Consider the following 27,926-nt stretch of genomic DNA (forward strand, 5'->3'; position numbering starts at 1 on the left):
AAAGTAAAAGGGTAGAGTTTTTGTACGCAGTTGAAATTAAGTTATCAGTTTTACTGAATTTATTAATTCCAACACTTTTTCGGTGGAATCTTTAGGCTTCTCTGTATATTAGATCATTATCTTCAAATAGATGTGGTTTTTTCTTTTTTCTTTTTTGCCTAATTTGGCTAGAACTTCTGGTACTATGTTCATAGGGGTGGTGAGAGTGGGCACTTTTGTCTTGTTCCTGATCTTAAAGGAAAAGCTTTCAACCTTTCGCTGTGGAGTATGACGTTAGCCGTGGTCATGTCATATATGGTATTATGTTGAGGTATGTTCTTGTTATATCCAACTTGTTGGGTTTTTATCATAAAAGGATTTTTTCAAATACTTTTTCTCTATCTGTTGAGATGATAGGATTTTAATCTTTTATTTTGTATTGTGGTACAACAGGAAGGTGCTAACTTTGTGGAAGCTCAACATCTCACATTCATGGGTTCAGTGCTTCCGTCTGGAAGTACATCATGTTTGGTTGTCTCTTGGTGATGTTTGCAGCCATTGATATAAGGCTTAGAATCATTAGGGATTGCAAAATGCTGATATTCTTTCTTTTCTTCATTTATTATTTGGAATACCATATTAAAAAAAGAGTAATATACAACCCTACTGTAAAGCTAGCTATATTCAATCCTGTAAAATGTGGGAACGTGTTGAGTTGAATACAATGAAATGAGGGTGTACTATATCCAAATTTACATTATCACAGTTTTACTGTACTAGATTACTCATATGAAATCCCTTTCTACTTAATATGCCTTGGGAGGTTTGTTTCCTGCATTGAACCCTCTTCTACATAGATACACTAAAAGGAAACCCATAGCCACATGAACTGGCAGGGGGATAGAAGTCCAATTTTTCTTTTCTTTGTTATGCTTACCAGATTTTTTTTTCTTGACTTTTTATTTTTTGATTATAGTCAACATTCAATGTAATATTACTTTCAAGTATACAGTGTAGTGGTTAGACATTTATATAATTTATGAAGTGATCCTCCCAGTAAGTCCAGAACCCATCTAGCACCATAGTTACTACAATATTATTGACTATAGTCTGTATTTCACAGTTCTGTGTCTATATTATAACTGCCAATTTGTACTTCTTAATCCCTTCACCTTTTCCACCCAGCCCCCCACCCGCCTTCCATCTGGTAACCATCAGTTTGTTCTCTGTATCTATGAGTGAGTCTGTTTCTATTTTTTTTTTATTTAAAAATAAACTTGTAAAATAGGGGTCTTGATTACCTATGGCTCACTGAGTTGTTGGAAGGCCTGAGGTAAGTCAGGTAATAGGCGTGGTACCTTTAGAGTAGTTTTATACCCTGAAAGGTAAGGTAGAATCCTGTACTCAACTGAAACAAGGTAGATGGATGAGAAATGGTGTTGTAACAGTCTCCTGTGAGAGAGAGAGAAACTGCCTCATTCATGGCAGCTCTTTGCAAGACTGCTTATCTCCCTTTGTTTCAGGAAGAATCACCAGTTCTGCTGAGGTTCAGGTCAGACCTTAGTTAAGTCTTGCCTATGTGGCTTATGTGGACATGTGTAAGGTTGTCAGGGTGCCATGCTGGAAACACTCCCCAAAGTACCACCCCACAGGTCACTTGCCAATGACAAAAAGGGAAAACGGATCTTTCCAGAGACAGCTAGTGGCCACCATTTTTCCCAGGAATAGACCAACAGGGCAACCTGGCATCAGGCACCTCCTGCTGGGAAGCAATAGGAAGACAAACGCAGGAAGGATTCTTGCCAAAAATACTTAACCTGCTTCTAATTAATCAGGTTCTTTTTAAAATTATTATTATTTTTTTATTATTATTAATGCCTATAGCACCTGGTCTTCCTAGGTGGTCTCCCATCCAAGTACTAACTAGGCCCGACCCTACTTAGCTTCCAAGATCAGACATTGGGCTTATTCAGGGTGGCATGGCTGCAGACCATGGACTGTGGCTCTACTAGGGTGCGAACCCAGGAACCTCCGCGAGTAAAGCGGACGTGCTAACCGCTACACTATGGAACCACGTCCTCAATCAGGTTCTTCTAAAGAGCTAACTTCCAGTTTATATTAACTATAGATAACAGTAGAAGCTAAATAATACCATGAGGAAACGATAAGGCAAATCCAGATTGGGGGACATTCTACAAGCCAGCTGGTCTGGCCTCTTTAAAAATTCCACCTTATGAGGGTGGGCAGGGTGGGGGTGTGTGTGGCTATACCTAAAAACCAAAAGCAGAATGTGAACCTTGATTGGACCCTAGTACAAAAAACAAACAAACAAACAAAACCCCAAAAACCTAAACAACAATTTAGGGTACAATTTGAGAAATCTGAATATGAGATATTAGGGAATTAGTTTTTCTTAGGAGTGATAACAGTATGAAGGAACATGTTGTTTTTCAGAGACACATGTTTACGTACTTTAGGATGAAGTCAAGATGTTTGGAAACTACTTTTAACTGGTTCAATAAAAAATAACGGTACACAAAGTAAACATGACACAACGTAAACAATTGTTAAATGTATAAGTGGTGGGCATAAGGGCAAACATACTATTTGTCCTTTTTTTATGTGCTTGAAAATTTTCATAATAAAATTTTGAAAGGCAGAATAACATATTTACAAAAATTCCTGCCCCCATGGAAATTATTCTAGTGGTGGGGGGACAATTATCAAGGATGAATAAGTAAAATACGGGGAATATTAATGGTAAGTGCTAAAGAAATAAAAGGAGTGAAGGGCTGCAAAGTGCGTGGGAGTTGAAATGGTAGGTTGAGTGGTCAGGGAAGGCGTCACTAAGTTATGTTTGAGGAAGACCTTAGTGCAGGAAGGAGCGAGCTGTGTGGATACCTGGGGGAAAAGCATTCCAGGTAGAGCACATAGCAAGCACACAGGCCTTGAGGCTGGAGCCAGGCTGATGCGTTGATCTTCTCATTTACTCAGTTCCTGTCACCCTGAAGAGGCCAATGCAGTATGAACCACATGAGCAAAGTGGTAGATCAGTGAGGAAACAGAAGAGCCATATCAAAACTTTATCAAATCAAATACATGTAAAGTATGTATACAGAAACACTTCTACATGTACAGGCTAACCGAAGGAACACACGGGCAACTGTTAATGCTGGCAGCCTCTGGGCAGAATTATGTGACTGGGGCCAGGGCAAGTCCCCCATCTTGAGTTTTCATTGGATATCATTTCCTTTGAAATTATTACCATATTCCTTTTTAAATTCTTTGCTATTTCCAATGCATGCCAGAAGCTTCTACAGCCCCTCAAAGTCACTATGCATACATGAGGGTCTCGTTTACAGCCCCTTCTCCTCATAGGCTGCCATTGGAGATCCCTTCCTAGTGCTATTTTTCCTCAATACACATCTTTCCTCTGCACATCTGAAAATCCTTCAGATAAGTCTGTCGCATAACCATTTGAATGGTCTTGAAGAAACACCAATTTGGCCACACATCTTGGTGCTCTAGCTGGTTACACTGTCTTAGGAGTTCCCTGTTGACAGGTTTGGTGGATAATATTTTGGGTTGTTATTGTATGGCAATTCTTTTGGGGGCATTGAGAAAGAACATTTAATTCAGCCTACTTAAATGACTTCCAATCATCACCATGATCAACATGAAAGAGGAGGCCCAGAATATAGAGAGAAATTACACACTGTGCAGAAGACTGCTTATTGGATATTATTATGAATTGTTAATTTCTTAGGTGTAATAATAGTACTGTGATTATGTTTTTAAAAGCATGTATCTCTAAGAGATACATACACTTATTTCTGAATAAAATATGATCTCTAGGATTTACTTTAAAATTGTCTAGGGGGGAAGGGAGTAATTAGAGATAAAACTGGTCATTTGTTGATAACTGTTGAAGCTAGGCGATGGGTATATGAGTTTTTATTATACTATTTTCATGTGGTTAAAAATTACATGTTAAAAAATGTACAAATAATTAAAGGAACATGCAGATAAATTTTAGCATATATAGGGGCTTGAGTCTATTTCATATAATCACTCACTCTACTGTCTGGCACAGAGGAAGTGGTCAAAGTTTGATAAAATAAAAATTAAAAACAAAATGAAACAAAAAAATAATCACTCTGAAGCCCCTCTTACTGGTCTAGGCACTATTTCCAACCTAGCTTCTTGCTCATCATCCAGCTCTTTCACACATAGTCTTATACTTTTCCAACAAGTATTTATTATTAGTTAAACCACGATTTAGGATCCCAGGGTGGGATGTACCCAGGTCCACCCTCGCTTCCCTGGGAGAGGGATGGAAGACAGAGGAGAGGTGGGGTGAAGCCAGTTCAGATCTTCCCAGGAAATGTGCCTTCTGCCCGGCGGTCATCCCAGGTTGACACCTGTGGAAAAACAGCCAGTGTTACTCCTTTCCTCTGTGGGGAAACCAGATGGGTAGACTTCTTTGTCTTCCTCACTTTGCCCACCTGTTCATTTCTTCAGTCAGTCGACAAGTAACCCTAGTACCTACACTGTTCCAGAAGCTAGGAAATCAGCAGTGACCCAAAAAGACAAGGATCACTGTCCTGAATGGGCTGACATGAACTGACTCACTATGGTACAGAGCTTCTAAAGAGTGGCTGTGCAGTGCTTCAGGGTCAATACTCAAGGACGTTTGTCAGAACAGAAGAAAAAAGTGATACTAGGCATTTTTGAAAAAAGTAAAGCTGATCTATGCTCTAGCATGAATGGCTCTCCAAGATATACAGTCAAGTTCAAAAAGGTGCCAAGTGGAATATGGAGTGTGATACTACTGTTGATCACACATGTACACATACACATAAAAAATGATGGAAAAGCCGATATCACTGTTAACACTTCCCAAAAGTAACACTCTGCTCCTTGTGGACCTTCCTACAAGCAGCTAGAAGCATATTATTTACATACACATACACACACACATTCACTCACTCACATTTACATGCTACACAGTAGAGGCAGTGGATAAAAGCACGGATAAGAAAGACTGAATCTGAATCCCCACTCCATCACTTCCTAGCTGTGTGACCTTGGGCAAATTATTCAACCTTTCAGGGCCTCAGTTTCCAATTCTGTAAAATGAGGATACTCATTCCATTTTTTTTTTAGCATGTCTGCCTTTATTCTGATATAAAGCACTTAGAGTGTAGCTGGCCCATACCATATGTGTCTATTTTATTTACAAACACATAGACCACATCGCAAATACTCTGTTTTAAAATACACACACGCAAATAGGGCCATACTATATACTGTCCTGAAACTTGCTTTTTCCCACAAGTCTCAGAGCTCTTTCTATATTCTGTCATGTAGATCAAAATAAACATATCATCATTGACCTAACTTTGGTTGTTTCCAAATGTTCCCCATTACAAACAACTCTGCAATGAACATACTGTATGTGCACATTTTTGTAGGATATCTAGGGTATAATTTTTTTCATTTTGAAAGATCCTGCCAAACTGACCTCAAAAGTGACTGGATAGTTTATGGAACTACCAACACTTAGCACTACCAACCTTCATAAACCTGTTATTTTAAGCTTCATTTGCCTGATGACTTGAGTGGGATGAATATCTTTTCATGTCTGGGATTCATCTAGATTCCCTCAATTGTCTACAGTCCACATTTCTAAGTAGGAATTTCTAAGTTCCTGGGCTTATGTCCTCACCCCCTTTGAAATTAAAGGATCAGGCTGGTCTAGTTCTTTGGTATATTACCCTTTGTCCAACAATCTCACTTCATGAAAAGAAACTAAGGAAACCATTCAAATGGCGGCAGGGAGGAAGATTTTCCTGCAGTGGAATTGTACATTCAAGTATCATTTAAAATAGTGAAAAAAGAATGTGTCTAGTTAAAGGGGAAGGGAATATCTTCTAACTATTAAAGATTATGGCTACCCAATAATTGAGCATATTGCACTGACATGAAAATAGGACTACAATGATGTCAAGTAAAAAAAAGCAAAGTACGAAACAGAATCTAGAGTATGACCCATATCTACATTTTAAAAAGTACATAAAAACACACCTACACATATGCATAATCAGCACACAGAAAAGGAAGTGAAGATTTATACCAAATTCCTAAGGAAAGTTAACTTAGGACTCAGAAGGGGGTGACTAGGGGACTTTCACTGTTTACATTATATAAATCTCTCATTTTGAAGATTCTACAAAAAGTCAGTGCAATTTTTCATGGAGAAACTAAAGGTTTTTTTAAACCAGAAAATAAAAGATAGTTGGAAAAAATGTCTTAAATGCTCACATAGGAAAAATGCTGAACTCCCGCCCCCATATACTGGGATTAGAGACTTATTAAAAAACAAAAAACAAACAAACAAAAAATACCATAGGAAACATCTGGAAGATGCTACTGGCGAGGTCAGATGAGAGAGACATTTTTCTGCCTCTTCCTCTATTTTTTAAGTTTCTGTAAAGTGATTATACTGCTTATAAAAAATAAATGCAATAGCAATAACAAAACACCTATATTTACTTCACCAAGTTTTTGAAGTAAAGGAACCAGGGCTATTAGGTATAAACGGACCTGTGCCGAGTGCATTTACATACAGCCCTAACAGGGCAGACACAGTTGGCACCTAAGCAGATGAACCACACGATCTAATGCTCCTCAAGTAAGGGCAGGCCCAGGTCGTGGTAACTGGGGTGTGGGGCAACACCGGCACTGGAAGCATGATCCTAGCATCCTGTCCACCACACACCCAATGCAGGCCCTGAGGCTGGAGTGGGGATGTTAGGAGATCAAAACATCACGTTACCAAAGATCATCCAGGGTCAAGGAGAAATCCTGAGGGCACAGGGTACTCAAAGACACTTGAGACAGTGTGGCCAGAAAGGTGAGAAGAAAACCAAGTGAGCCGGGGAAGAGTGCCATTAAGGCAATTTGTTCTCAAGAAATAAGCCCCAACAATGTACATCGAAGATGCTTAAAATACTGAAAAATTAGAACACAATCTCCATCAAAAGGAGACCAGTTAAATAAAAGCATCTGTATTACGCATTGTATATGCTAATAAAATGAATAAGGAGGATCTATATGAATTGTCATTAAAATAAAAAAAAGGCTCCAAGACATACTGACAAGCCAAAGTTATAAAACAGAATATATAGTATGACCCATACATACATACAAAGTGCCACAAGCTTATATATGATAAATTTATATATAGAAAAAAAGGGAATCAGTTACAGTAGTTACCTCCGGAGAGAGGGACTGGGGAACACAAGAGGGGTTCTACTCTTTATTTTACTGTATTGCTCACATTTGTTGTTTTTTTTTAAATGAGCACTACTACTTTTGTAATAGTATCATATTTTGATTCTAAGACACATGGTATTTCATTTTAACATTGCTGAAATCGGCACTCTTGTTATATTCATCTCCAGCATTAAAAAAAAAAAAAAGATTTGCACATCTCTCAATGTTTCTTATAGTCAATGGGATCTTTGACTTGATGAATTAGGATAATGTTAAACATAAACTCTTTATTTAAAAAAGAGGGTATGGCAGAGAGTTTTAAATAGTAACAAAGGCCTAGTCAGATCACAGCTAAAAGGACTGCCTTACTGCATTTGTATTTTTTAGAGATGCCGAGGTAGGTTAGGGTAAAATGACATGTCTGGGATTTGCTTCAGAAAACTTCAGCAAAGGAAAAAAGAAAAAGAAAAGAGATAGATGAAGGATATGTGAAAAAATCTTGATACAACTCAATTTGGGTAATGGGTATATTTGGGGTCACTGAATTATTCTCTCTACTTTTATGTATATTTGAAAATGTTCATAATATAAAAGAACAGGATGCACAAGATGGTGAGCTCCACAGGGACAAAGACACTACACTGAGTACATATCTGCAGAGTACATGAACAAGATGGATCTAGCAAGAAAACTGCCCTGGTTGCCTTGGCTAAGAGCTCTGAATAATTGAGAGTCAGTTAAAGAAGGAAAAGGAAGCAATTCTAGGAAGAAGAAAGGCCAAGTTCCGTGGATAGTGTGATGCTCTGTCCTCCCTCTGCCTCTTGCAGATGAGCTCCCACCAAGTCACCACACTCCCCTCTCCTAGGACCCCACCCAAGCATCCCAAGGGCCTCAGTAAGAGTCACATACCCAGGATATGGGGCAGAGGGACTTGTACACACGCCGGTACCATTCACATACGGAGACATCACCCCCTTTAGCGGTCATTGCCTTCTCACAGCGGTGGAAGTCTGTGAAAAAAGAGATTCAGGGTCAGCCCAGACAAAAGGCTGGACGCATTTCTGAACAGAACTCACAGAAATACTTTTAGAGTATTTCAGAGTATCACAACCAGTTATACGAACACATAGATACAGACACAGACACGTTTCACAAAGAATGCATACCCTTACAAGCGTACTAAAAAGGGCTAGATAAACCTCACTAAATTGACTTGACAGTCCCCAGAGAACTGCTGTTCAACTTGAAAACCCTGGGGTAAGGACTGATGGGGCAACATGATGTGCATGTTTGGGGACTATGGAACTTCAGAACTGAGGCAAATGAAAGGGAAGGTGGTCTTGATGCTAAGATGGTGGAGTCTGAGAGAGGAAGATAGGAGGGGGATAATCTGGATTTTAAAAGTAGGCAATTAATTAAAAAAAAAAATTACTACAGGTATTCCATTCCTGGGCACATTCCCTAGAGAGAAAAGCATCCACGTGGACATCAAATTACATCTATAAGAACATTTATAGCAGTATCATTTGTAAAAGCCCCAAACTGGAAACTACTCAAGTGTCCACGAATAAACTGGAAAACTGTAAAGCAGTTAAAATTAACAAACTACACGACACAGTATAGAACAATCTTCAAAACTATTGATTAAGAAATCTAAACACAAAAGAGTAAATACAGTATTTATAAAGTTCACAAATGCAGTGAGAAAACCAAAATGTGATTCCCTTAAGTCAGTAGAGTTACATCTCTAGTGGGGAGAGTGGGGTGTTGTGTTCAAGACAGGGCCCGCAGTAGGCAGGGGAATTCAGAGTCCTGGTAATATCTACTTTTCTAACCAGGTTATAATTACACAGGGGTTCACTTTAAAATTATTAATTTAACTGTATATTGTTTTCTGTACTTCCTGTATGTATGTACATCACACACACAAATAAACCTTTAAAAAAAAAAAAAATCACGTAGGAGCAAAGTTTGTGGCACTGGCGCAGATCTTGAACACAGCTGGTGACAAGGGGCATGGGCCCTGCGAGGCAGGATGTCCAAAATAGAAGAGCGAAAGCCTGGAATGCATGGGTCCTAATGAAGCAAGAGGTAAGCAACTTCAGGTGTAGGACCAGGGGAAGGTCTGCATTTCTCCATGCCTTGCTTACCCAGGTAGTTCTGCCAACAGTTCCTGGTCTGGTTCTGGTTGGGGAAGCGGCTGTCAAAAGGGGCAGTCTGGTAGTTCTTGATTTTGGTCTTGATGTCTTCTGCCATGTTGCTGACTCCTGGAGGCAAAGAGTGCTGGCAGGCATTCTAGGGGTGGGGTTGGTGGTGGGGGGAAGGCTGGGCATGTCGGTCCACCTATGCCCAAGTGGGGCTCAGACACAGAAGATGGGCTGGGTATGAATAAGCCACCACACCCTCCCTCTCAACATATACACACAGAGGTGAAGGGCAGGGCAAATCCATACACCTAAATGTGGAAGTCACAGCAAGGTCTGAAGAGTCAACTCCTAGGTAAAATCAGGCCTTATCTGTCACAAAATAACACTAACACTCATTGAGTGCTTACTACAGGCCAGGTGCTGTTACAGATGCTTTATTCCCACAGCTATCTTAAAAGGTAGGAACTATTACTATCACTGTTTCACAGTCAAGGGACAGTGATTTAAATGACTTCTCAAGGCCATACAGCATACAACTGGTGGAGCTGTACTCAATCATTGACATAATCTACATTGCATAGGTTCTTAACGTCTTTGGTGCCATGAACCCTTCAGAATATGTTTGAATGCATTAAAAAATTGCACATGCTCACAAAGAAAACCAGTTTTATGTCGCTGAGGATTTATTAACTACCACAATTTTGAAACAATCATGAGTGTAAATATTTTGTGACACCAGCAACCATAACATGATTGATATAAGATGACCTATGATTTTGAATGCTGACAGTCACAGATGCTGCTACTACTACTCAGGTTGCTATTGCCATATCTAACTGAAAGAAATGCTACATTCCAATTAGAGATTAGTAAAAATACAGATGTAATTCTCCCTCCCCATTCGAGTACTAACACCCCTTGAATTCTATCGATTCTGTGGACCCAGGATTAAAATCCTCTGCTATGTCTCTTGTGAGATGACACACAGTTTTCACCAAGGAATGTGAAAAAAAAGTGTCTATTCCAGAGAATTCGAAGAGTAGTGGGATTACATTGAGGTATGCAAATTCAAACATCCAAGGTAGTCTAGGTGGGGACCTAGGGGACCTGGGGGGAAGGAGGGAAGTGGGACTAGAGGTGGGAGGATGAAAACACTAGCCGCTGGGATACAGACGCGGTCGGAACAGTAATGTGGGGAGAGATCTTGACCCGCTATCTGGGAGTGAGAGTAGATCCGCGATGACAATGCGGCCTCTTCAACATCCAAGGGGTAGAGGAGGGGCCTGACACCAGGGAACTAGGATGCAACCCAGGCAAGCCGCGGGGGGCCACGCTTGTGACCGGGTGATTAAGAGCACTGCAGTCTAAACTACTGAGTCCAAATACTGGTCGCTGTCTAAGGAGCTTAATCTCTGCGCTTCAGTTGCCTCACTGTCGAAAAGGACAATCACAGGATCTACTTCATAGGGCTGGAGGGAAGACTAAAGGAATTAATATAAGTCGCTTGGAATGTTGCCCGTCATTAAGAAAGAACTAAATAATCGTTTGCTATGACTACTAATATAACAGGGCCCCGGGAGGCCGAATGCCGCCGGTCGAAAACCTCATCTCATTCTCGGGGAAACTACGGTCTGGTTCCTCAGTCTCCCAGGAAAGGGCATCGGATTCCCGAGCTCTCGACACTCACCTAAAGACGCCCCTGAAACAGCTCGCAGCTCAATGTGACCCTCAGCAAAGACGATTCCGCTTGACCGGAAGCGGAATTAAGACAGGCCGGAAGCCGGGCGAGGCGGGCTATAGGGGAGTCTTCCACGGGGCTAGAGCGCCCACGGAGAGGCGGCCACGCCCATCCATGTGAACTCCGATCCTCTATAGGACTGAATGCCTGTTCATCATCACCTCAGACCCAATCACGAGCTTGCGTTGCATTTGGAAGGGCTCCTAGCTGGGGCTTGGGACGCCACCTGGTTCTAGGTTCTTGTCACCTCCCTGGCTTTACTTGGAGAAAGGCTTTCTGGGTCCTAGGGCTGGCTGGAGAGTGAGCCTGGGAAAATATCCAAGCGGAAGTACTTTTTCGTGCAAGAATTATTTATTGAACGCTTACCTGTGCCAGGTACTTCTATAAGGGTTGCGGATGTGTCGTTGAACAAAAGGCAAAAATCCGTACCCTCATTATGATTACTATGGAGTCAATTGTCAGGGTATAGAAAGGAACCAATCTTTTTCCCAGGGTCATTTGTCACGTAATGAGGAATGACCAGACTCTACCTCCAAACTTCTGAAGGCACAAATGAACAAAGATTTGGGTGACTGTGGCATCAGAAACTAGTCCTGCATCATGAAGAAGAGGGGTTAAAAGTTAAAACTCGGTTCTGTGAAGGGTCTGGCAGAAATTGGTCAGTCTCAGAAAATGGCAACTCTGTTCGGGACAGAGTTGTCCTTGACCCTTACTTTCTCTCAAACCCCATAGCTGATCTAGCAAGAAATGTTGGGTTTGCCTTTTAAAATATACCCAGAATCTTATACCGCTTCTGGTTCAACCACCAGCACCTCCACCTTGGACTATTACAAGAGTCCACTCCTTGTGCTCCTGGCTTTCCTACTGCGCTTCACAATCAGTACACTCAACCAGAAGGACCTTGTTAACACCTCAATCAGATCACTTACCTCCTTAGCCCAGAACCTTACCCTGGTGGCTGTTCTGACTATTTAAGTCTAAGGCAAAAGTCCTTACACATGACCTACACCGTTGGTACACATGACCTGCCCCCTTTATACCCTCCTCTCTGTAAAAACTGGTAAAGGAAACCTTATTCAAAATGGAGTCAGGAAGTCATGAAGGGAAAACTCATGCGTGTACCATTCGTTGCAGCCTGCAAAACCAGCAGGAAAAATGGAGATAAGAATTATTTTAATGAGGTCTGTTTGTATAGAATTCTTTGCATAAAATTCTTTGGGTCTCAACCACTTGTCCGTGATCATAAGAATGTTCCTTTCCTTCTGGTTCAAAGGAGGACATTTTTACATGGGAATTTCATCTCCCGCTTTTTTTTTTTTTTTTAAAGAAAATTCCTCCCTGCAGCAGCAACAACACACTAACCCCTGCTTGCAGCCAATGAGAAACTACAACCCCAAAGCTTGTTCTATTCCAATGAACTTTTATTCAAAACAACTCTCCCCAATTTCCTCCTGAAACCTAATAAAAGCTGACCTTCCCTATCTCTTTGGACTTGACTGTAGCTTGCTTCAGTTCGCCCATCTCAAATGGCAATTTCTCTGCTATTCCCAAATAAACTCATCTTTTTTGAGCTTGCCTCAGTTTACCTCTTTGCTTAAGTCAACGTCTCCTACCCCTCTTCTTACTCTCAGTGCTTCATCCTGGGAGCTGGCTTCCTCGAAGTTTCTTAAACATGCAGACTGGCTTCCCCCTAAGGGCCTTTGCATTTGCTATCCCCTTGGCCTGAAATAATCTTCACAGCTGGCCCTTCCTCACCTCAACTTTTTGCTCAAATATCACCTTCTCTGTGAGTCCTTCTAAGACCCAATATTTAAAGTTGCCATCTTGTCAGTCTCTATTTCTCTTCCCTACTTTATTTTTCCATAGCACTTATCACATACTATATTCTTCTTTTTATTGTGTTTACCTTTTTTTGTCTCCCTCGATATAAGAGAAAACCATAAAGGAGCAACTTTTGTCTGTCTTATGCACCATTGTATCTCCAGCACCTAAAATATCGCATGGCACATAGGAGACGCTCTATAAATATTTGTCAAAGGAGTGAATTTCTTGTGCCTCCTGGGGACTGGAAGAAGGAGCTGTAAAAGAGAACGGCTTTCATCCCTCCTCTTGGTCTGGCCTTCAGTGCTTCCCACGTACTCTGTTGGATGCGATGTCCAGGTCTCATTTGGTCTGGGGCCTCTTACACATTCTGCGTTCATCAGCATTGTAATTACTTGTGGAACTACCTGTTTATATGCCTGCATTCACCCTCTTCAGTGAGATCTGCCTAACCCCTCCATGACTCTCCTGTACCCTCATGACGAAGTCCAGGCTCCTTACCATGGCATCACAGATCCTTTGTGAATTGACCAGTGATCCACTCTCCAACCGCACTGATATTTTAGTTCATTGAACAATGCTGTGAGATCTACCTCCAGGCCCTTACTCGTGCTGTTTCTTCTGCCTGGAACTCTTTGCCTACCTGACTTTTCAAAACAGCTGTTTTCTCCTCCAGAAAGCCTTCCCTGACCTCCCCTACCCCAGACTAGGTCAGACTAGGTCTGTCCTTTTGGGCCATCTCAATGCCCTGGATTTTCCCCATCCCAGCCCTGAGCACTGTGGGCTGTCCCAGTCTGGCGATGGGTCTGTCTCCTCACTGGACTGTGGTGAACTCCCTAAGGGCAGGGTCCAGAGTTGTCTTGGTCACTGCTGAATCCCCAGCATCTTCCACAGGAGGACCACTCAGCAGGCTCTCTTTAGGGGTTCAGTGGTTCCCAGAATGGGGTAGACTGTCCTCGGGGTCTAGGTCTGAGTTCTATGTCCCCCAACTTGGAGTGTGGAAAGAATAGGTTGTTTTGGGGGGTAAGCATTAAGTCTAATTCCTTGATAGTCCCTAGCACCGGAAGGCACACAGTAAGCCCTTTTTTGAGCCCCAGTACTCTTTTCAAGGGGGCAGAGTAGGTAAACTCGCAAGTTAGTGATTGGGGCTGGTTTTTAGAAGTCCTAGCGCAAGGCAGGGACACAGTAAGCCCTATGGGGACTGAGTTTAATTCTTTTGCAAGTACCGTTACACACCGAGCACATAGTAGGTCCTCTAAAGGTCCGGGTGTTTTGGTCACGGTGTGTCTTGGGATCACACAGGCTCCCCAGAGGGTCTAATCAGTATCAGTGGGAAGGATACAGACAGCACGCAGACGAGGTTTGACGGGATATTTTTATTGGGTCGCTGCTTCCTGTTCACCTCTTTCGCGATCGGGATAAGCCAGGCAGGGCACGCGGCCCCCGAAGCAGTACGTATACTTGCGCCCACCGCTCTTGCGCACGATGTCGCGGCGGTAGTAGTAGCGCAGGCCTCGACTCAGCTTCTCGTAATTCATGCCGGGTTTCCTCTTGCGCTCCCCCCACAGCCGCGCCACCTATGGCGGAGGCCAGGTTTAGTCTAGGAGGGCGGGAGGGGGCGGGCTTGGCAAGGGATGGGTGTGATCCCGACACCGGTTAGGCGGGGCCGAGTGGGGTTGAGGTGAGACGAGGCTGGGGCGGGGCCAAGGACTAGGAAAAATAAATGGCGGGGCTAGGTTAATCAAGAGACTGGGGCCGGTCTGGGAAGCTGCCCCACCTCTTTGGGGTCGCACAGCTGGAACTCGCGGCTGTTGCCGGTCCAGCGGATACAGCTGCTACTCGCCCCGTCTTGGAGCAGCTCCAGAAGGAACTGCCACAGCTGAATGGGACCTGCAGGGTGGAAGTAGGCACACACTCAGGCTTCCTGGCCCCAGTCCATGTCGCTTCGACGACCCAGGAGTCCAGGCTCCCTCACCTCGGAGGTCCAAGGGTCCAGTTCTTCCCAACTCGGGACTTAGGAGTCCGAATCTCCTCCTTCTCGGGGACCAAGGCATCGGGGGCCCCCATCTGGGATTTAGGAGTTTTAGCTGCCCCACCTCGGAGACCTAGGTATCCAGACCCTCATCTCTTTCCTCTCACCTAAGCCAGGAGCCTAGGTCTTCGTCCTTTGCTCCCTAGGAAAACTACCAGTGTCTTAATCCTCCTCTCCCTCAGGACTCAGGAGTGAGGTCCACCACTCTCTCCTCTCTCGAGTCCTTAGGTAGCTAAGCCCCGCACCCTCGCTGCTAGTTTCCTGGGTCCCGCCTCCTTAGGCGCTTGGCCCCGCCTACTAGACTCCGGCTTGGCTCCCCTAGACGAAGTCTGTCAGACCTCTCACCTCGGTGGTTAGTTTTGGAGTAACGAGCCAAAGTTGTGCGGTCCGACTGCTGGCTCGGTTCGGAGCAAATGGTGATATCTGAACTCTGGTACTGCTTCGAAGAGGTGGTGCAATCCATATGCAGCCCCGAGTCCCAGTGGGTGGGATAGTCGCCGCAGGCAGCCTCGCCCCACGAAGTGGTGTAGTCGGCGCGCGGCTCCTCGCCGAGGCCCTTGCCCCAGTAGGTGGCGCCGTCGGAGCCAATAGAACAGTCCCAGCTAGTGGTGCTGGCTGCGGCGGGGGCGCGCGAACACCAGTTGGCTCCTTTCCAGGAGGTGGTGTAGTCCTGGCCCTCAACCCCATTAGACCCCGCGAAGGAGGCGGGGTTCAGGCTAGAAGGGGCGGGGCCGAGGGCCGGCGAGTCGCTGCTCCAAGCTTCTGAGCGGGTGCAAGCCATGTGAGTCCAGTCTCCCGACCATGGAAGAGCCCGAGAGGTGTGTTCTGTGAGGAGGAACAGACCCCGAGTGAGGGAAGCTCAGGCGTCCCACTCCTCGGCCCCCTCGGTAGTTCTAGGAATCGAAGCTCTCGGCGCTGGCGCCTGAGGCCCCGGGCTCTCGGATCTAGGCCAGGTCACCTGGAAGACACAGGCGTCCCCCCGTCCTAGCTCTGTTCTCCCTCAAAGATCAGGGAGGCTAAACTTCAACCACGGTGGAGGACCCAGGCCCTTCCTCCCGCCTCTCCCGACACTCACCCGCCCCGCATGGAGCTTCTGGGTGCGGTGACGCAGAACTCCAGTCCCGCTGTGGCGGCGGCCCTGCGAGGGATAAGGACGTAGTTGAATTTGAGAAAGTGTGTGAGCAATGACTAGAGATCCCCCCGCCCCAACCACTCACCCAATAGTCTTTATTGATCAGGGACTGAGGGTCATTATTACCCCCAGGCCCTACTATCTCAGGTCCAGGACTTGGGACTCCAGGCCCCTCCTCTTTCAACCTCAAGAGTTCAAGCCTGCAGCCCTCTCCTCATTCAACCCCAGGAGTCCAGGCACGCCCCCTTCCTCCCTCAGACCTAAGAGCCCAGCCTCTCACCTTCCCCAGCACTCAGGAGTCCCAGCCCACAAACACCTTTCCAGGATGTCTCCTCTGTCAGCGTGTTTCCTTGGAGCGCCAGTTCATGGAAATAGAAGCCGAGCTCAGCTCCTTCTGCAATCAGGAGGTTAGGGCCTGTCAAGGTCAGCGGAGGCTCGCCAGCACCCGGCACCCCCTTCCCTCGCCACACACACCCATTGCAGCCTACCCAGCCCTGACAGCCTGTTCCCCGGGGGCACTTCCTGTGGCGATGCTTCATCCCAGTTCCACAAGTCCATGGGTGCACGTTGTGAATGTTCTGGGTGGGTGCGGGGGGAAGGCACAGGGTGAGCTGGTGATTCTTAGGAACCCGGCAGTCTGGGCACCCAGCCCTGGTTTCCCTCAGACCGAGGAGTCCAGGACTCTGCTCCCTTCTTCCCCTGGACTCTGGAATCTTGGCCTCCAGTGTCCTTTTCTCTCAGACCATGGGTGAGGGACCTCAGCCCTTTCCACAAACCCAGGAGTCTAGGTCCCCAGACCTCCAGTCCCCAGTTCATGGCTCACCTCTGGCGGATCCCTCTGCCCCCAGCTGGGGGTCTCAGCCTCATTTCATAGCATGCACCCCCTCCCCTGGGGGCCTTGCAGAGGGAAATTTTCCAAGACGTCAGAGCTGGGGGTCGAAGCTGGGGTCGAGTTGCAGGGTGCCGGGGCGGGGCCGAGCCACACTTCCCCTCTTCCAGGGATGGCCCACCGCTGGGGCTGTCTTGCTACAGGGGTGGCTTGGACTTGGACAGGAGCTTGGGGAACAGCAGGCTGGGTGACAGGGGGTGCAGAGGGTGTTTGGGGTGATAGGGGTGAGGCTTGTGGACAGGTTCTCCGTCTTGGGACTTGATCCTCCCTGCGACATAAGGGGTGGTGGGAGAAAGGAAGTCTGGGGTCAGCTGGAGGGCTGCGGCAAGCTTATCTGCAACAGGAAGGGGGATTTCCGGCCAGACCCTCGGTCGGGACGTGGTCGAACGACGTCACAAACCACAGGGGGACTGCGGCGGTGGGGGTGGGGTGGGGTGAAGCTGACGCGGATAGCCGACCAGAGTTCTCTTCCGAGGGCTTTGAGAAGAATGTTCTGGGGCTGCTCCCGAGGAGTGTCAATCATGATAACAATAGCATCAATAATATAAACAATAACAACAATAATACTAATAGCTAACATTTATTGAGGGCTCATTGCATGCCACTAACAGTGCCATGGGCCTTCATTTAATCTTATGAGGTAGATACTAGTCTTATCTCCCTTTTTATAAAAGGGGAAATTGAGGCAGGCTTCCTTCTACTTCTCTTCATCTCCAGAGTCCACGCTTTTCCATGCTACAATGGTTTGGGATAAATAGGGAAATTTGAGTATGAACTGAATATGATACAGAATTATTAATTTTCTTATTTGTGATAATGGTATGATATGAAAGATGTCTCTATAAGGAAATGAAACTGATATTTAGGGGTGAAGTGTTATGATGTCTGTAACTTGCTTCAAATGATTCAGCAACCCTCCCCCTCAAAAAGACCATGTATACATGCAACATATACATACATACGTGCCATATTTGGGACATATGACAACAAATTATTTGTTTATCTGAAGTGCAAATTTAACTAGGTGTCCTGTATTTTTATTTTCTAAATTTGGCAACCCTCAACCTAGGTGGCTTGGCTTCAGAGCCTGTGCTTGTACCCATCCTGCTATATTAATAAGTAAATATTTACCATTAAAAATAACCTCTTTAATATGGTCATTTTCCAATATTTACTCAGCTTGATCATTAACCGCTTGCCAGTTGGGGGTGGGTGGGAGGTATGGGGGTGTTGGCACTGCTCATTTCCATGTTACAGAAAGGAAACTGGGCCTCAAGAAGGAGAGCCCCTTACTATGTTACAACAGTGGATGGGTTGGGGAGGTACTGGGATCGGGCCCAGGATTGGGCGAGCCACAGAGCCTTTGGGCATCACTGGGTCTTCTATCTATCTGACCCGAGGCCTGAAGGGAGTCATACCCTGCTGTGCCCACTTGGACCTAAACTTCCTCCCCTGAAGTTGTCCTCTCTGTATGTCTGTCTCTCCATGTCTCTCTGCCCTGGGTTAGTGTCCCTGGCTCTGGGTTTCTGTTGCACTAACCCTGACTCCAGTGAGGCCTTGTTACCCAGTCTCGCCTGATAAGTTTGTCCTTCCCCAGGCCTGTTTTTAAGTGTTCCTATCTCTCTCCCCATCTCCTTGTCTGTCTGTGTCCGTCTCTCTCTGAGCTTTCTCTCCATCTCCTGTCCCATTGTACTGCTTCTGATCTACAGTTCTCACCTCTTCATCTTTCTGCCTCCCTCCTCATCTCTTCATCTCTGCTTGCTACATTCCTCCATCCGTCCATCTGTCTCTCAGCCCCATGATTGATGTTTCTCTCCCTGTGCTCAGGAGGACTTAAATGCACACATTTAAAATCCTCCTTTCTGGAATCATTCTCCTTCTCATTTCCTCCCCTGCCCCCATGGTTACAATGAGCAGAAGCAGGTCAGGAGGAGGGAGGGCTAGTGATGTGGGGGTGGGGTTTGAGGATCCTGGGGTTGGGTGGTCCAGCCCAGGTGGCAGGGGGCTAAAGGGCATTTCCTTCTGAGGAAGAAGGCCCTCACCCCTCTGACCAGATTGGAAAATGTGACATCAGAGAGGGGGCAGTAAGGGAGGAAGACAGGAACAGAGGAAATTTGACACCTCTCCTGGGTGACCAGCTTCCCTGAGAAGACTTGGCATTGCTTCCCCCTCTCCCCAGGCTCCCTCCCAATCCAGGGTTCTGTTTGTTGGCTGTGACCCTAGAAGACACTCATCCCTCCTCATGCTCGAACAATGCAATCTCCCTCCTCTGCCTCATCCTTACCCCAGCTTCTGTCCAGAACTCCAGCCCACAGAAGTCTCAGGGCTCTTTCTAGGGTATAGACCCACGATGCCAGTTCCCTGCTTGAGCTTTGTTTTAGCTTCTTGGGGCTGGCTGCTGCCTTCAGGGTAAAGTCTAAAATCCCAGTCTGGTGTTCAAAGCCCACATGGACACTTCTTCAGACAGGCAGACGAGCTTGGAGCTGGGAAAGAGATGGGGGAGGGAGCGGGAGAGACTCACAGATAGAGAATTGAGTGAGACACAGAGAGACAAAACAGAAGAATGCTCACAGAGAAACACTCGAGGAGACCCACACAGACATGTACAAGAGAAGCTGGCTGGGGTTAGGCAGAGTGAAGAAACTGGAAAATAGCCTCAGTGATCCAGAGGTTGCTAACTGCTGACTGGGAGAAAATGTGTCTCAGAAGTGGCCAGTTCCTCCAGGGAGCCCTCTTTGACTCCCAGGTTGCACCCTGGGCCTCCCCATCCCAACCCTGACCACTCTGAGCTGTCACTGTCTGGCAATAGGCCTATCTTCTGCCATTGGACCAGGAGCTCTGAGGGAAGAGGGCCCAGGACTGTTTCAGTCACCGCTGTCTCTAGCACCGTGTAGGCCCTCGGTGACTTTGCCGAACAGATGAAAGCCTAGAAGGCTGTGAGCTCCAGAAGGTCAGGGCCCATAAAATCCCCTCCTTGGTGCTGACAACACAGGTTTGAGTCCGAAGAACATGGGTCTGAGCCTTGGCTTGGCTTCAAGCCTCGCCATAAGCCTCCGCTTCCTCTTTTGTGAAATGGACTGCACTCAGAGTACACTTAAGAAGTTTCCAGAAGATGTAATGGGTACTTGGTTGGGACAGAAAAATGCCCATCTGCATGTCTGCCTGGGTAAACTTTCAAGGCCTCCATGATTCTCAGATAGGGCGATGCCAAGCCTTGCACCCCAAAGAGTGCTTCCAAGTCCAACCAGGGATGGAAATAAACGAAAATTTATTGAAACTGGTTTTGGGGAGGATGGGTGGATGGATAGTTGGGGATTTTCCAAAGAGAATTGTGGGGAAGAGCCAGCGCCCGGCCGGGTGGGAGCGGGTGCCCGGCCACAGACCCTATCTCAGGCCCAACTTCTTCTTCTCCTTTTGCTTCTTGCGCACTACATCCAGGTTCCTGTCCTTCCACATGCTCTTGCGCAGCTTGATGGGACGCGAACCCACATACTTCCCTGCGGGAATGGAGAATTCAAGGTCAGGCTTGGGTTTGGGTTTAAGCCAGAGGCCTGTCACACCCACTGTCCCTAGGGAAGGCCTCATTTACCATTCATCTCACGCATGGCGCGCACATAGTCGCTGGGGTCCTTAAAGCTAACGAAGCCATAGCCCTTTGTCTTGCCCGTGCGTTTGTCGCGGATCACCTTAGCCTTAAGGAAGGATGGGAAACGACTGAAGGCGCGTGCCAAGATGTCATCGTTCACCTCATTGCCCAGATCCCCACAGAAGATCCGGAAGTCATCTGGGGTTGGGAGAGAGGAGGTCAGAGGATGCAGATGCCTTGCCCAGTGTGTGCCTTATTTAAATGGCCCCACTTCCTCTGGAGGCACCCCCAAGCCCTCCTCCTTCTGTATCCCCAGCAGTCTGTCGAGGCCCCCTTAGTAATAACAGCCAACATCTGCATGGTATTTACCCTGTGCTAGGCTGCTAAGCACTCATGAGGTTTTAACACATCTAGTACTCCCAACTATCCTTTTATACTGAGGCACAGAAAGATCAAGCCACCTGCCCACAGTTACGCAACCAGGAAGTGGCAGAGCTGGGATAAGAACTCAGGCATCTGGCTCTAGAGTCCTTATTTTTAATTACCTGCACTGCCTTTTACCACTCTAGGGCCATCTCACCCATTCCCATGATGAAGTCCCAACTCTGTCCCAGCCCTGGCCTCTCCTCTGAGCCCCTGGCATTCCTTGGTCTCCTGGACACTTTCCCATTGGACATCCCCTGGGCCCGGCACTGCAGTACACTAAAATGGCACCCTAGTACCCCATAATGGCAACCCAATACCACAGACTTCATCTTTCCTTAGCTCTGCTTCCTCTGCAAAGCCCATTCTAATTCCCTCTGAAATGTGGACACACTGCCCAATCCTTCTCCAAGGTTGACTTTAGCTGCCATTCCTGGGCATATCCCCTGGGCCTCAACGGAACATGCTCGTGTGCAAAGAATTCCTTCTCCAGGAGATACATACTGTTGTTACTAGCCCCTTGTTGGAGATGAGGAAAATGTGGCTGGAACGGCTAAGTGACTTTCCCAATGTCACGAACTAGCGCCTACAGCCTGCACTGGCCACCTTGGGGCCTATGCTGCCATGGCCCTACTCTGGGGTGGGTAGATGGTCCCAGGAGAAGAGGCAGAAGAAGTCAAGGACTGGGATGGGAGGTAGGTCCCTTTCCTCAGCTACTGTCGTGGTTGCCCATGGCTTCTGTGGTAAGTACGGGTGCTCTTTGAGAGAAAGTTAGGCCAACCCAGGAGGAAACAATCTGACAAACTCAGAGGGTGGCACCTTCTACAAGACAACTGGCTTGAAAAACTATTATACACAAGACAAGGCAGTGGGAGACCATTCTCATTAAAAGATAATTTAGAGACACAAAACTGCATGTATTCTGGTTTGGGGGAAAGTGGCTATAACAGATAGTTTGGGGAGAACTGGGTAAATTTGAGTATAAGTGGAATATGGGATACCATAAAATTATTGTCAGTTTTCTTAGATGTGTTAATGGTCAAAGAGAATGTTACTTTTCTAAAGATATGAATACTGAGGTATTTATGAGTGAAGTGATAATTTATAACTTGCTTCAAATGATGGAACAAAAATCCAAAAAACATACATACATGCATATAGAGAGATAAAGTAAATATAGCAAATTATTAACTGCTGAATCTAGGTGGTATATATATGGGTCTTCACTGTGTAGTTCACTGTTTGACATTTTTCATAAGAAGTTGGGAGAAAAAAAGAATGCTTTTTCACCTTTAGCAAGCCAGGCCCCTCGCAAATATAACAGCAGCCAGAAGACCGAAGGTGCGGGTCACCCCACCAGGTTCTGTTCAGTGGCTGGATGACGGCATGTCCCTCAGAACCATGGCCTAGTCCACCATGAGATGCACTAACAACAGTGCCCGCCCTACAGACAGGAGGCAGTTGTGGAGTTACCTGGTTCACCTCCTCTGTGACTGCCCCAAGGAAGAGGGCTTGCCTTGACCTTGGTTGAGCAATTCCTGACCCAGGACTTGGGCCCATTTACCTGCATCCCACTCCAGCAGGCTGGGGTCTTCCCAGCTGCTCCCAGCTGCTGTGCGAATGCAGCGTTTCAATTTCTCTGGCTTTCCTTTCTTCTTGTCCTCACCCAGGGGTTCTGGGACCTGCAGAGGAAAGGTGACGAGGTGCAAAGGCTTCATTTTGGAGTCTTCTGGCCCCATCTGCCCTCCTCTCATTTTCCTTTGCCCCCTGGTCCTCCTGCCCCCATAGTTAAAGGACTAGATATGCTTCTGGGTATGGGGTATGTGTGCCTGCCACCTTCACCCCAATGTCCTCCAAGTCCCTTCAATTTCCCGGGTCCTTCCTACCTCCATTGATAGAGGACTACATGTGTTTCTGTGTGTAGAAGGCCATGGGCTCCTGTCCACCCTCACAGCCCTTTCTGTCCCCCCACTACGATACTCACTGCTTACCTCAAGAGCCATCAGGCCAGGAGGTGGCTCAGGCCGTGGGGGCCGGGGTCGAGGACGCAGAGACAGGAGCTCAGGAATGCGCAGTGGGGGCAGCAGGCCTCGCACAACTTCCAGAGGGAGGGGCAGAGGCTCAGGCTCAGGCAAAGGCATGGCAAGAGCCAGTGGTAGGCTGGGCCCAATGACAGCAGGGCCAGTTGGGGCACCTCCTGCCCCGACAGCTACTGCTGTGCTAGCGTCCTCTAGCCCAGCTGCTGCGGCCACCACTGCCTCTTCCTTCTCTTTCAGGCCCAACCCCAGGCCTAGGCCCAGTTCTCGGGGTGTTGCTGGCTCTTCCTGTGGCAAGGGGAAGGAATGAGGGGTGTCAGCTCAAGGCTCAGAACTTAAGTCCCATTCCTGTATAACAAAGCAAGGGCCTGGTGGCCAGAGAGCAAGCAAGAGATATTTAGACAGACAGGAGTCTCTAGTTGGAGACAGATGCAGGGACAGAGAAACAAAGGCAGGCACGTGCGTGCGCATGCACACACAAACACACACGGAGGGAGGGAGGGACAGATGGATAGGACAAAGACATCAAGACAGAAAAACAGAGAGATAATCAAAGGAGAAATGGCAGTATAGAGATAGAAATACACCCACAGCATGTGTTTCTATATTTTTTTCACAAAAAGAAAGAAAAACAAAGATTCGGCCGCAGAAATACAGGGAGAGGTATAGAGTCAGACAGTGATAAGTCAGAGATATGAAAAGCCAGGGAAAAGGCAGACTTAGACATAGCCCATCAGGCCAGGATCAAGGGTACCCCCAACCCACTGTACCTCTGACTTTCAGCTCCATGTCCACACTCACCAGGGGAGGCCTCAGAGCAGCCATAGAACCCAAGGGGGGCCCTGGGGCCCGAGCCATCGGTGGTAGCATCATAGGTGGTCCAGGGGGCCCAGGCAGAGGGGGACCCACGAGGGCCTGGTGAGGGGGCCGCAGGGCCATAGGGCGAGGACCACCTGCTGCAGAAGAAAGAGCAGAATCTGTCAGGGTGTTAGTGGGGGAGTTACAGGGCTTGGGGAGGGAGTTATGTGGCAGGGATGATGACCCTGGCCCCTCACCTGCTCTCTGTAGCACATGGGGGACGAAGGCCGGACGCAGGATAGGGGCCCTCTGGGGGGCCACGGCTGTGGGAGAAAGAGATGGGGGTGTGTGTCATGGGGGACCAGGGCACTTGGGGCAAGGTGTGTGTGTGGGGGTACTCTCAGCATCCAAGAAATCCTGGAGAAGAGCGTGGGGAGTCTTCTGGGAAGATGCAGGAGTCTTTTTATTTGTTCATTCAAGAGAAATTTACCATTAAGGCTCTCCTCTGGGCCTGTCCCTGACCTAGGCAATGCCAGGGACACACTGAAAAACTAAGGGCTCTCAGGGAGCTCCTGATCCAGAGTACGAGGAAACAGACCTATTACCAGAGAGTGACAGTCCACAATAATCAGGGCCTCGATGGAGAAAAGGCCAGGCAGGGTGATCAGGGCTAGAAGAGGGAAGCCCAGGAAGTACTGGGAGCTGGGAGGGAGCCCTCTGACCTATCCAGAAAGACTAGAGGAGGCTTCCTAGAGAAAAGAACCTGTGAGCTAAAACCCACAGGATAATGAAGAGTTGGTCCAGCAAACGGTGACTGGAAACAGCATTGGCAAAGGAGAACATTTATAAACAAAACCTTTCTCCATTTTCAGCTTAGTGTAATTGTGATACAGGAAGCTGGGAGCTGGAGAGCATCATAAGAGAATGGCTGAGAGGACAGCAGGCATCCAAGCATAGCGTTATTGGCTAAGCCACAGATGTATTCCGAGGGCACCGAGGAGTCACAGCAGGGTTGCAAGCTGGGCAGGGTTTGCATTTTGATCAAAACTATACTAAAGAGTAAGATGTTAAAATTTCTGATATCAATAAAAAAAATGTATAACAGGTTTTAAGTAACACAAGATTAATCTAATTGAGATTGTACCAGAACTTTACAGAACACATATCCTTTTCATACACATAAGGAAGTACTGTCACCAAAATTGACTGTGTAAGGTCACCTCAACAACAAAAAGTAAGAATGGCCTGTGGAGAGGATAGATTTCAGGTGACTTTGGTTAGTTTGATTTTGATTTAGTTGATAGGTTTTGGAAGGTTATAGTTGGGCAACAGTGAGCAGGGCACATCCCAGCAATGATTAGGGCTTCTGGGGAGGATGTGGGGCTCTCTCTCTACAAGGGGCTAGGTGATATAGGGTCTTGACTGCCAGGGGAGGAGCTTGGTGCTTGTTTATTTAATGGTCTGTTCATCCAATCAACGGATAGCATGTAATGCTTACTATGTGGCAGGCACCAGACTTCTGCCCTTCACAGAGGTTATATTTTAGAGGGAGAAAAAGATAATATGTAAGTTGGATAGCTTGTTATAAGGTGTTAAGTGCTATGAAGAAACGCAGCAAAGGGTAGGGATTAGGAGTGACAGCAGGAGGTTGGTTTGCAATGATCCAGCTAAGCCTTAAGCCCAAAATAACTTGAAGTACATGAGGTTTGTGTTTTAGGAAGATGACATCAGGATGGGGATGAAATGGAGAGGGTGAGTTAGAGCAAAGATTTAGGCAGAAGGCTGAAGTAGTTGAAACAAGAATGCTTGGTTAAATGTCTGTTTCCTGGCCCCAGGCCTACCTGCTCGCCGCAGGAACATGGCTTCTCGAGCTTCTGGACTGTCCAGGTGACTCCGATCACCAGGGCCAAAGCCAACTGTTGGAGGGGAGAGACAAAGATGGTGGGAGATAGTCCTGGGCATCCCTTCTTACCACTCTGCCTAATCCCCTGGCTCCCTCCCCCCACCACTCCTTACTTACCTGGGCCCACAAAAGGAGGGCCGCCCACCATGGGAGAAACCACTGTGGCTGCAGCAGCTGCCCGGGCCTCCAGAGTCTGTTGGACCTGTTGGGGAGGAGTTTGGGGGTAAAAGGCCTGACTCAGTGTTCCCAAACTGTCCTGGCTCATTCACTCTGGGAAGCCAAGGGCTTCTGGCTGTCAACTTTTAGGTCTCAGCTAAAACGGCACTTTTTAGGGAGGTTTTTGGGACCACACTAGATAAAGCTGTCCTTAGCCCCTCCCAGTAGCAACTTCTCTCACCATCCTGCTGTTTCATCTGCCCCGCAGCACTGAGCACTATCTAAAATTATGTCCAGCCTGTTCTCCCCATCTCCCATGCCACCACTCTGGTCCAAGCCACCATTATCTCTTGCCTAGATCCTTACAGTAGCCTCTTCCTTAGTCTCTTTAATTCTGCCCTTGCCCACTACAGTCTGAGCAACCAACTCAGTGACCTACTCCAAACACAGCCAGAGAGACCCTGTTAACATCTAAGTTGTACCATATCACCTCTCTGCTCAAAATCCTTCAATGGCTTTCCATGTTAAAACCAAGGTCCTTCTGGTGGCCCACAAGACTGTACCTGATCTGGTCTTTATCATTTCTCTGTCCTCATCTCTGCCCAGCCTCCCCCTTGCTCATTCCACTCCAGCCACACTGTTCTCCCTGCTGTTCCGTGAACATGTCAGGTACACACGTTCCTCATGGCCCTTACACTAGCACTTCTCTCTACTGGAAATGCTCTTCCCCCACATATCCACATGGTTCCCTCCATCATGTCTTTTATATCTTTGCTTAAATGTCCCATCCTCCGAAAGGTCTTCTCTGACTGCACTGATAAACCTCTGCTCTTCTGACTCTACTTTGACTTGTCTCTCCCCAGTAAAATGTAAACTCCAAAAAGGGAGTGGCTGTTGTTCTCTGCTATATGCCTAATGCCTAGAATAATGCTTGGTGCACAGAAGGCATCCAATAATTATTTGTTGACAGAATGAACAAGTTTCATTTGCTTCTTTTTGGTAGTCTCTCTCTCCACTAGTCATATGTAGCTAGCTATAAAGCACTTGAATGTGACTAATGAGACTGAAGAACTAGTTAACTTAAATATGTATTTTAAATAGATACAGAACATTTCCATCATTGCATTAAGTTCTACTGGATAACATGCTCTAGAATATAAGCTCCCAAAGGGCAGAAATATTATTTGCCTTAGTCATTACTATGTTCTCAGTGCCTGGCATATAAAATATTTGTTACGCAAATTAATCAACAAGCCATCATGTCAACAGCTCGCTGTATACAAACACTGAGTTCGAGGCATTATGCTCTCTGACTTATATGCCTTAGCCAAGACGTACCTGCTGGTATGTGTTGGTCGCGATAATTGGACGGATCACAGGAGCTGCTGGGACTTGCATTGCTTCTACCGTGGGGACTGTGGGCACTGCAGGCACAGCAGTTGGGATTCCGGTTACTGGAGCCCCCAGAACTTCCTGCTCAAACCTGCAAGGGCAGGACAGACATCGCGGCTCAGAACCTTGCACCAAGTCTATTAAGCTTGCTATATCGCGACAGTGCCTTCACCCCGCCAACTTCTCCTTATTCCCGCCCCTGCAATCCCTAAGGTCCCATTTCCCCATGATAGAGCCATATGTCGGGCCTATCGCGGCCTGGAGGCTCCAGGGCTCAGCAGATCTGGCTCTAGGATGGCTTTTATCGCGCCCTGTCCCGGGCCTTACAGGGCCATCTCCGCCTCCATCTCCTTCAGGCGTTCCTCGCCGCTCTTGCCCGGGATGCCGGCGCCAGGGCCCTGGACCACAGGTCCACCCGCACCCGGAAGTCCCGGGGCCGGCCCTGCCCCGGCCATCGCTGCTGCCTTCGCTGCCGCCGCTACTACCGCCTCGGCTCCGCTGCCTCCGCCGGTTCCGCTGTCTACTCTCTGGCTTCGTCAGTGTGGGCGCCCGCGGATGACGTAAGGCAAAAGCGACGGGCGCCGGTGCATGACATCATATGCCAACAAGCTCTCGC

The 27,926-nt window shown here is 47.0% G+C and overlaps 3 protein-coding genes and 1 pseudogene across 6 annotated transcripts; all 4 read right to left on the reverse strand.

Annotated features, from left to right (window-relative positions):
- Positions 1-1,854: 1,854 nt before the first annotated feature.
- On the reverse strand, positions 1,855-1,970 carry LOC120592510 (uncharacterized; annotated as a pseudogene).
- A 2,244-nt stretch (positions 1,971-4,214) lies between these two features.
- Positions 4,215-11,234, reverse strand: COX6B1 (cytochrome c oxidase subunit 6B1). 2 transcript variants are annotated; one of them, XM_039850081.1, is made up of 4 exons: positions 11,092-11,234; positions 9,408-9,524; positions 8,167-8,267; positions 4,215-4,400 (listed from the first exon to the last, which is right to left on the reverse strand). In XM_039850081.1, exons 2-4 carry the CDS (start codon positions 9,511-9,513, stop codon positions 4,347-4,349), a joined length of 261 nt encoding a protein of 86 aa, XP_039706015.1. In that variant the 5' UTR covers positions 9,514-9,524; positions 11,092-11,234; the 3' UTR covers positions 4,215-4,346. The 2 variants fall into 2 exon arrangements, with proteins under 2 accessions (XP_039706015.1, XP_039706016.1); XM_039850082.1 differs by having other exon boundaries at positions 9,408-9,552; positions 11,092-11,181.
- A 3,090-nt stretch (positions 11,235-14,324) lies between these two features.
- On the reverse strand, positions 14,325-16,700 carry ETV2 (ETS variant transcription factor 2). Its single transcript, XM_039850027.1, has 6 exons — positions 16,616-16,700; positions 16,408-16,521; positions 16,071-16,133; positions 15,341-15,820; positions 14,741-14,853; positions 14,325-14,540 (listed from the first exon to the last, which is right to left on the reverse strand). Exons 1-6 carry the CDS (start codon positions 16,683-16,685, stop codon positions 14,340-14,342), a joined length of 1,041 nt encoding a protein of 346 aa, XP_039705961.1. The 5' UTR covers positions 16,686-16,700; the 3' UTR covers positions 14,325-14,339.
- Positions 16,701-20,267: 3,567 nt separating this feature from the next.
- On the reverse strand, positions 20,268-27,878 carry RBM42 (RNA binding motif protein 42). Of its 3 annotated transcripts, none has more exons than XM_039850032.1 (10): positions 27,638-27,878; positions 27,257-27,401; positions 25,880-25,964; positions 25,701-25,775; positions 24,117-24,182; positions 23,863-24,038; positions 23,017-23,349; positions 22,590-22,707; positions 20,606-20,800; positions 20,268-20,513 (listed from the first exon to the last, which is right to left on the reverse strand). In XM_039850032.1, exons 1-10 carry the CDS (start codon positions 27,763-27,765, stop codon positions 20,401-20,403), a joined length of 1,434 nt encoding a protein of 477 aa, XP_039705966.1. In that variant the 5' UTR covers positions 27,766-27,878; the 3' UTR covers positions 20,268-20,400. The 3 variants fall into 3 exon arrangements, with proteins under 3 accessions (XP_039705966.1, XP_039705967.1, XP_039705968.1); XM_039850033.1 differs by having other exon boundaries at positions 23,863-24,017; positions 27,638-27,868; XM_039850034.1 differs by lacking the exon at positions 24,117-24,182 and having other exon boundaries at positions 23,863-24,017.
- Positions 27,879-27,926: the final 48 nt, after the last annotated feature.

Source organism: Pteropus medius, unplaced genomic scaffold (genome assembly GCF_902729225.1).
Source record: "Pteropus medius unplaced genomic scaffold, Ma_sr-lr_union100, whole genome shotgun sequence".
NCBI lineage: Eukaryota > Metazoa > Chordata > Mammalia > Chiroptera > Pteropodidae > Pteropus > Pteropus medius.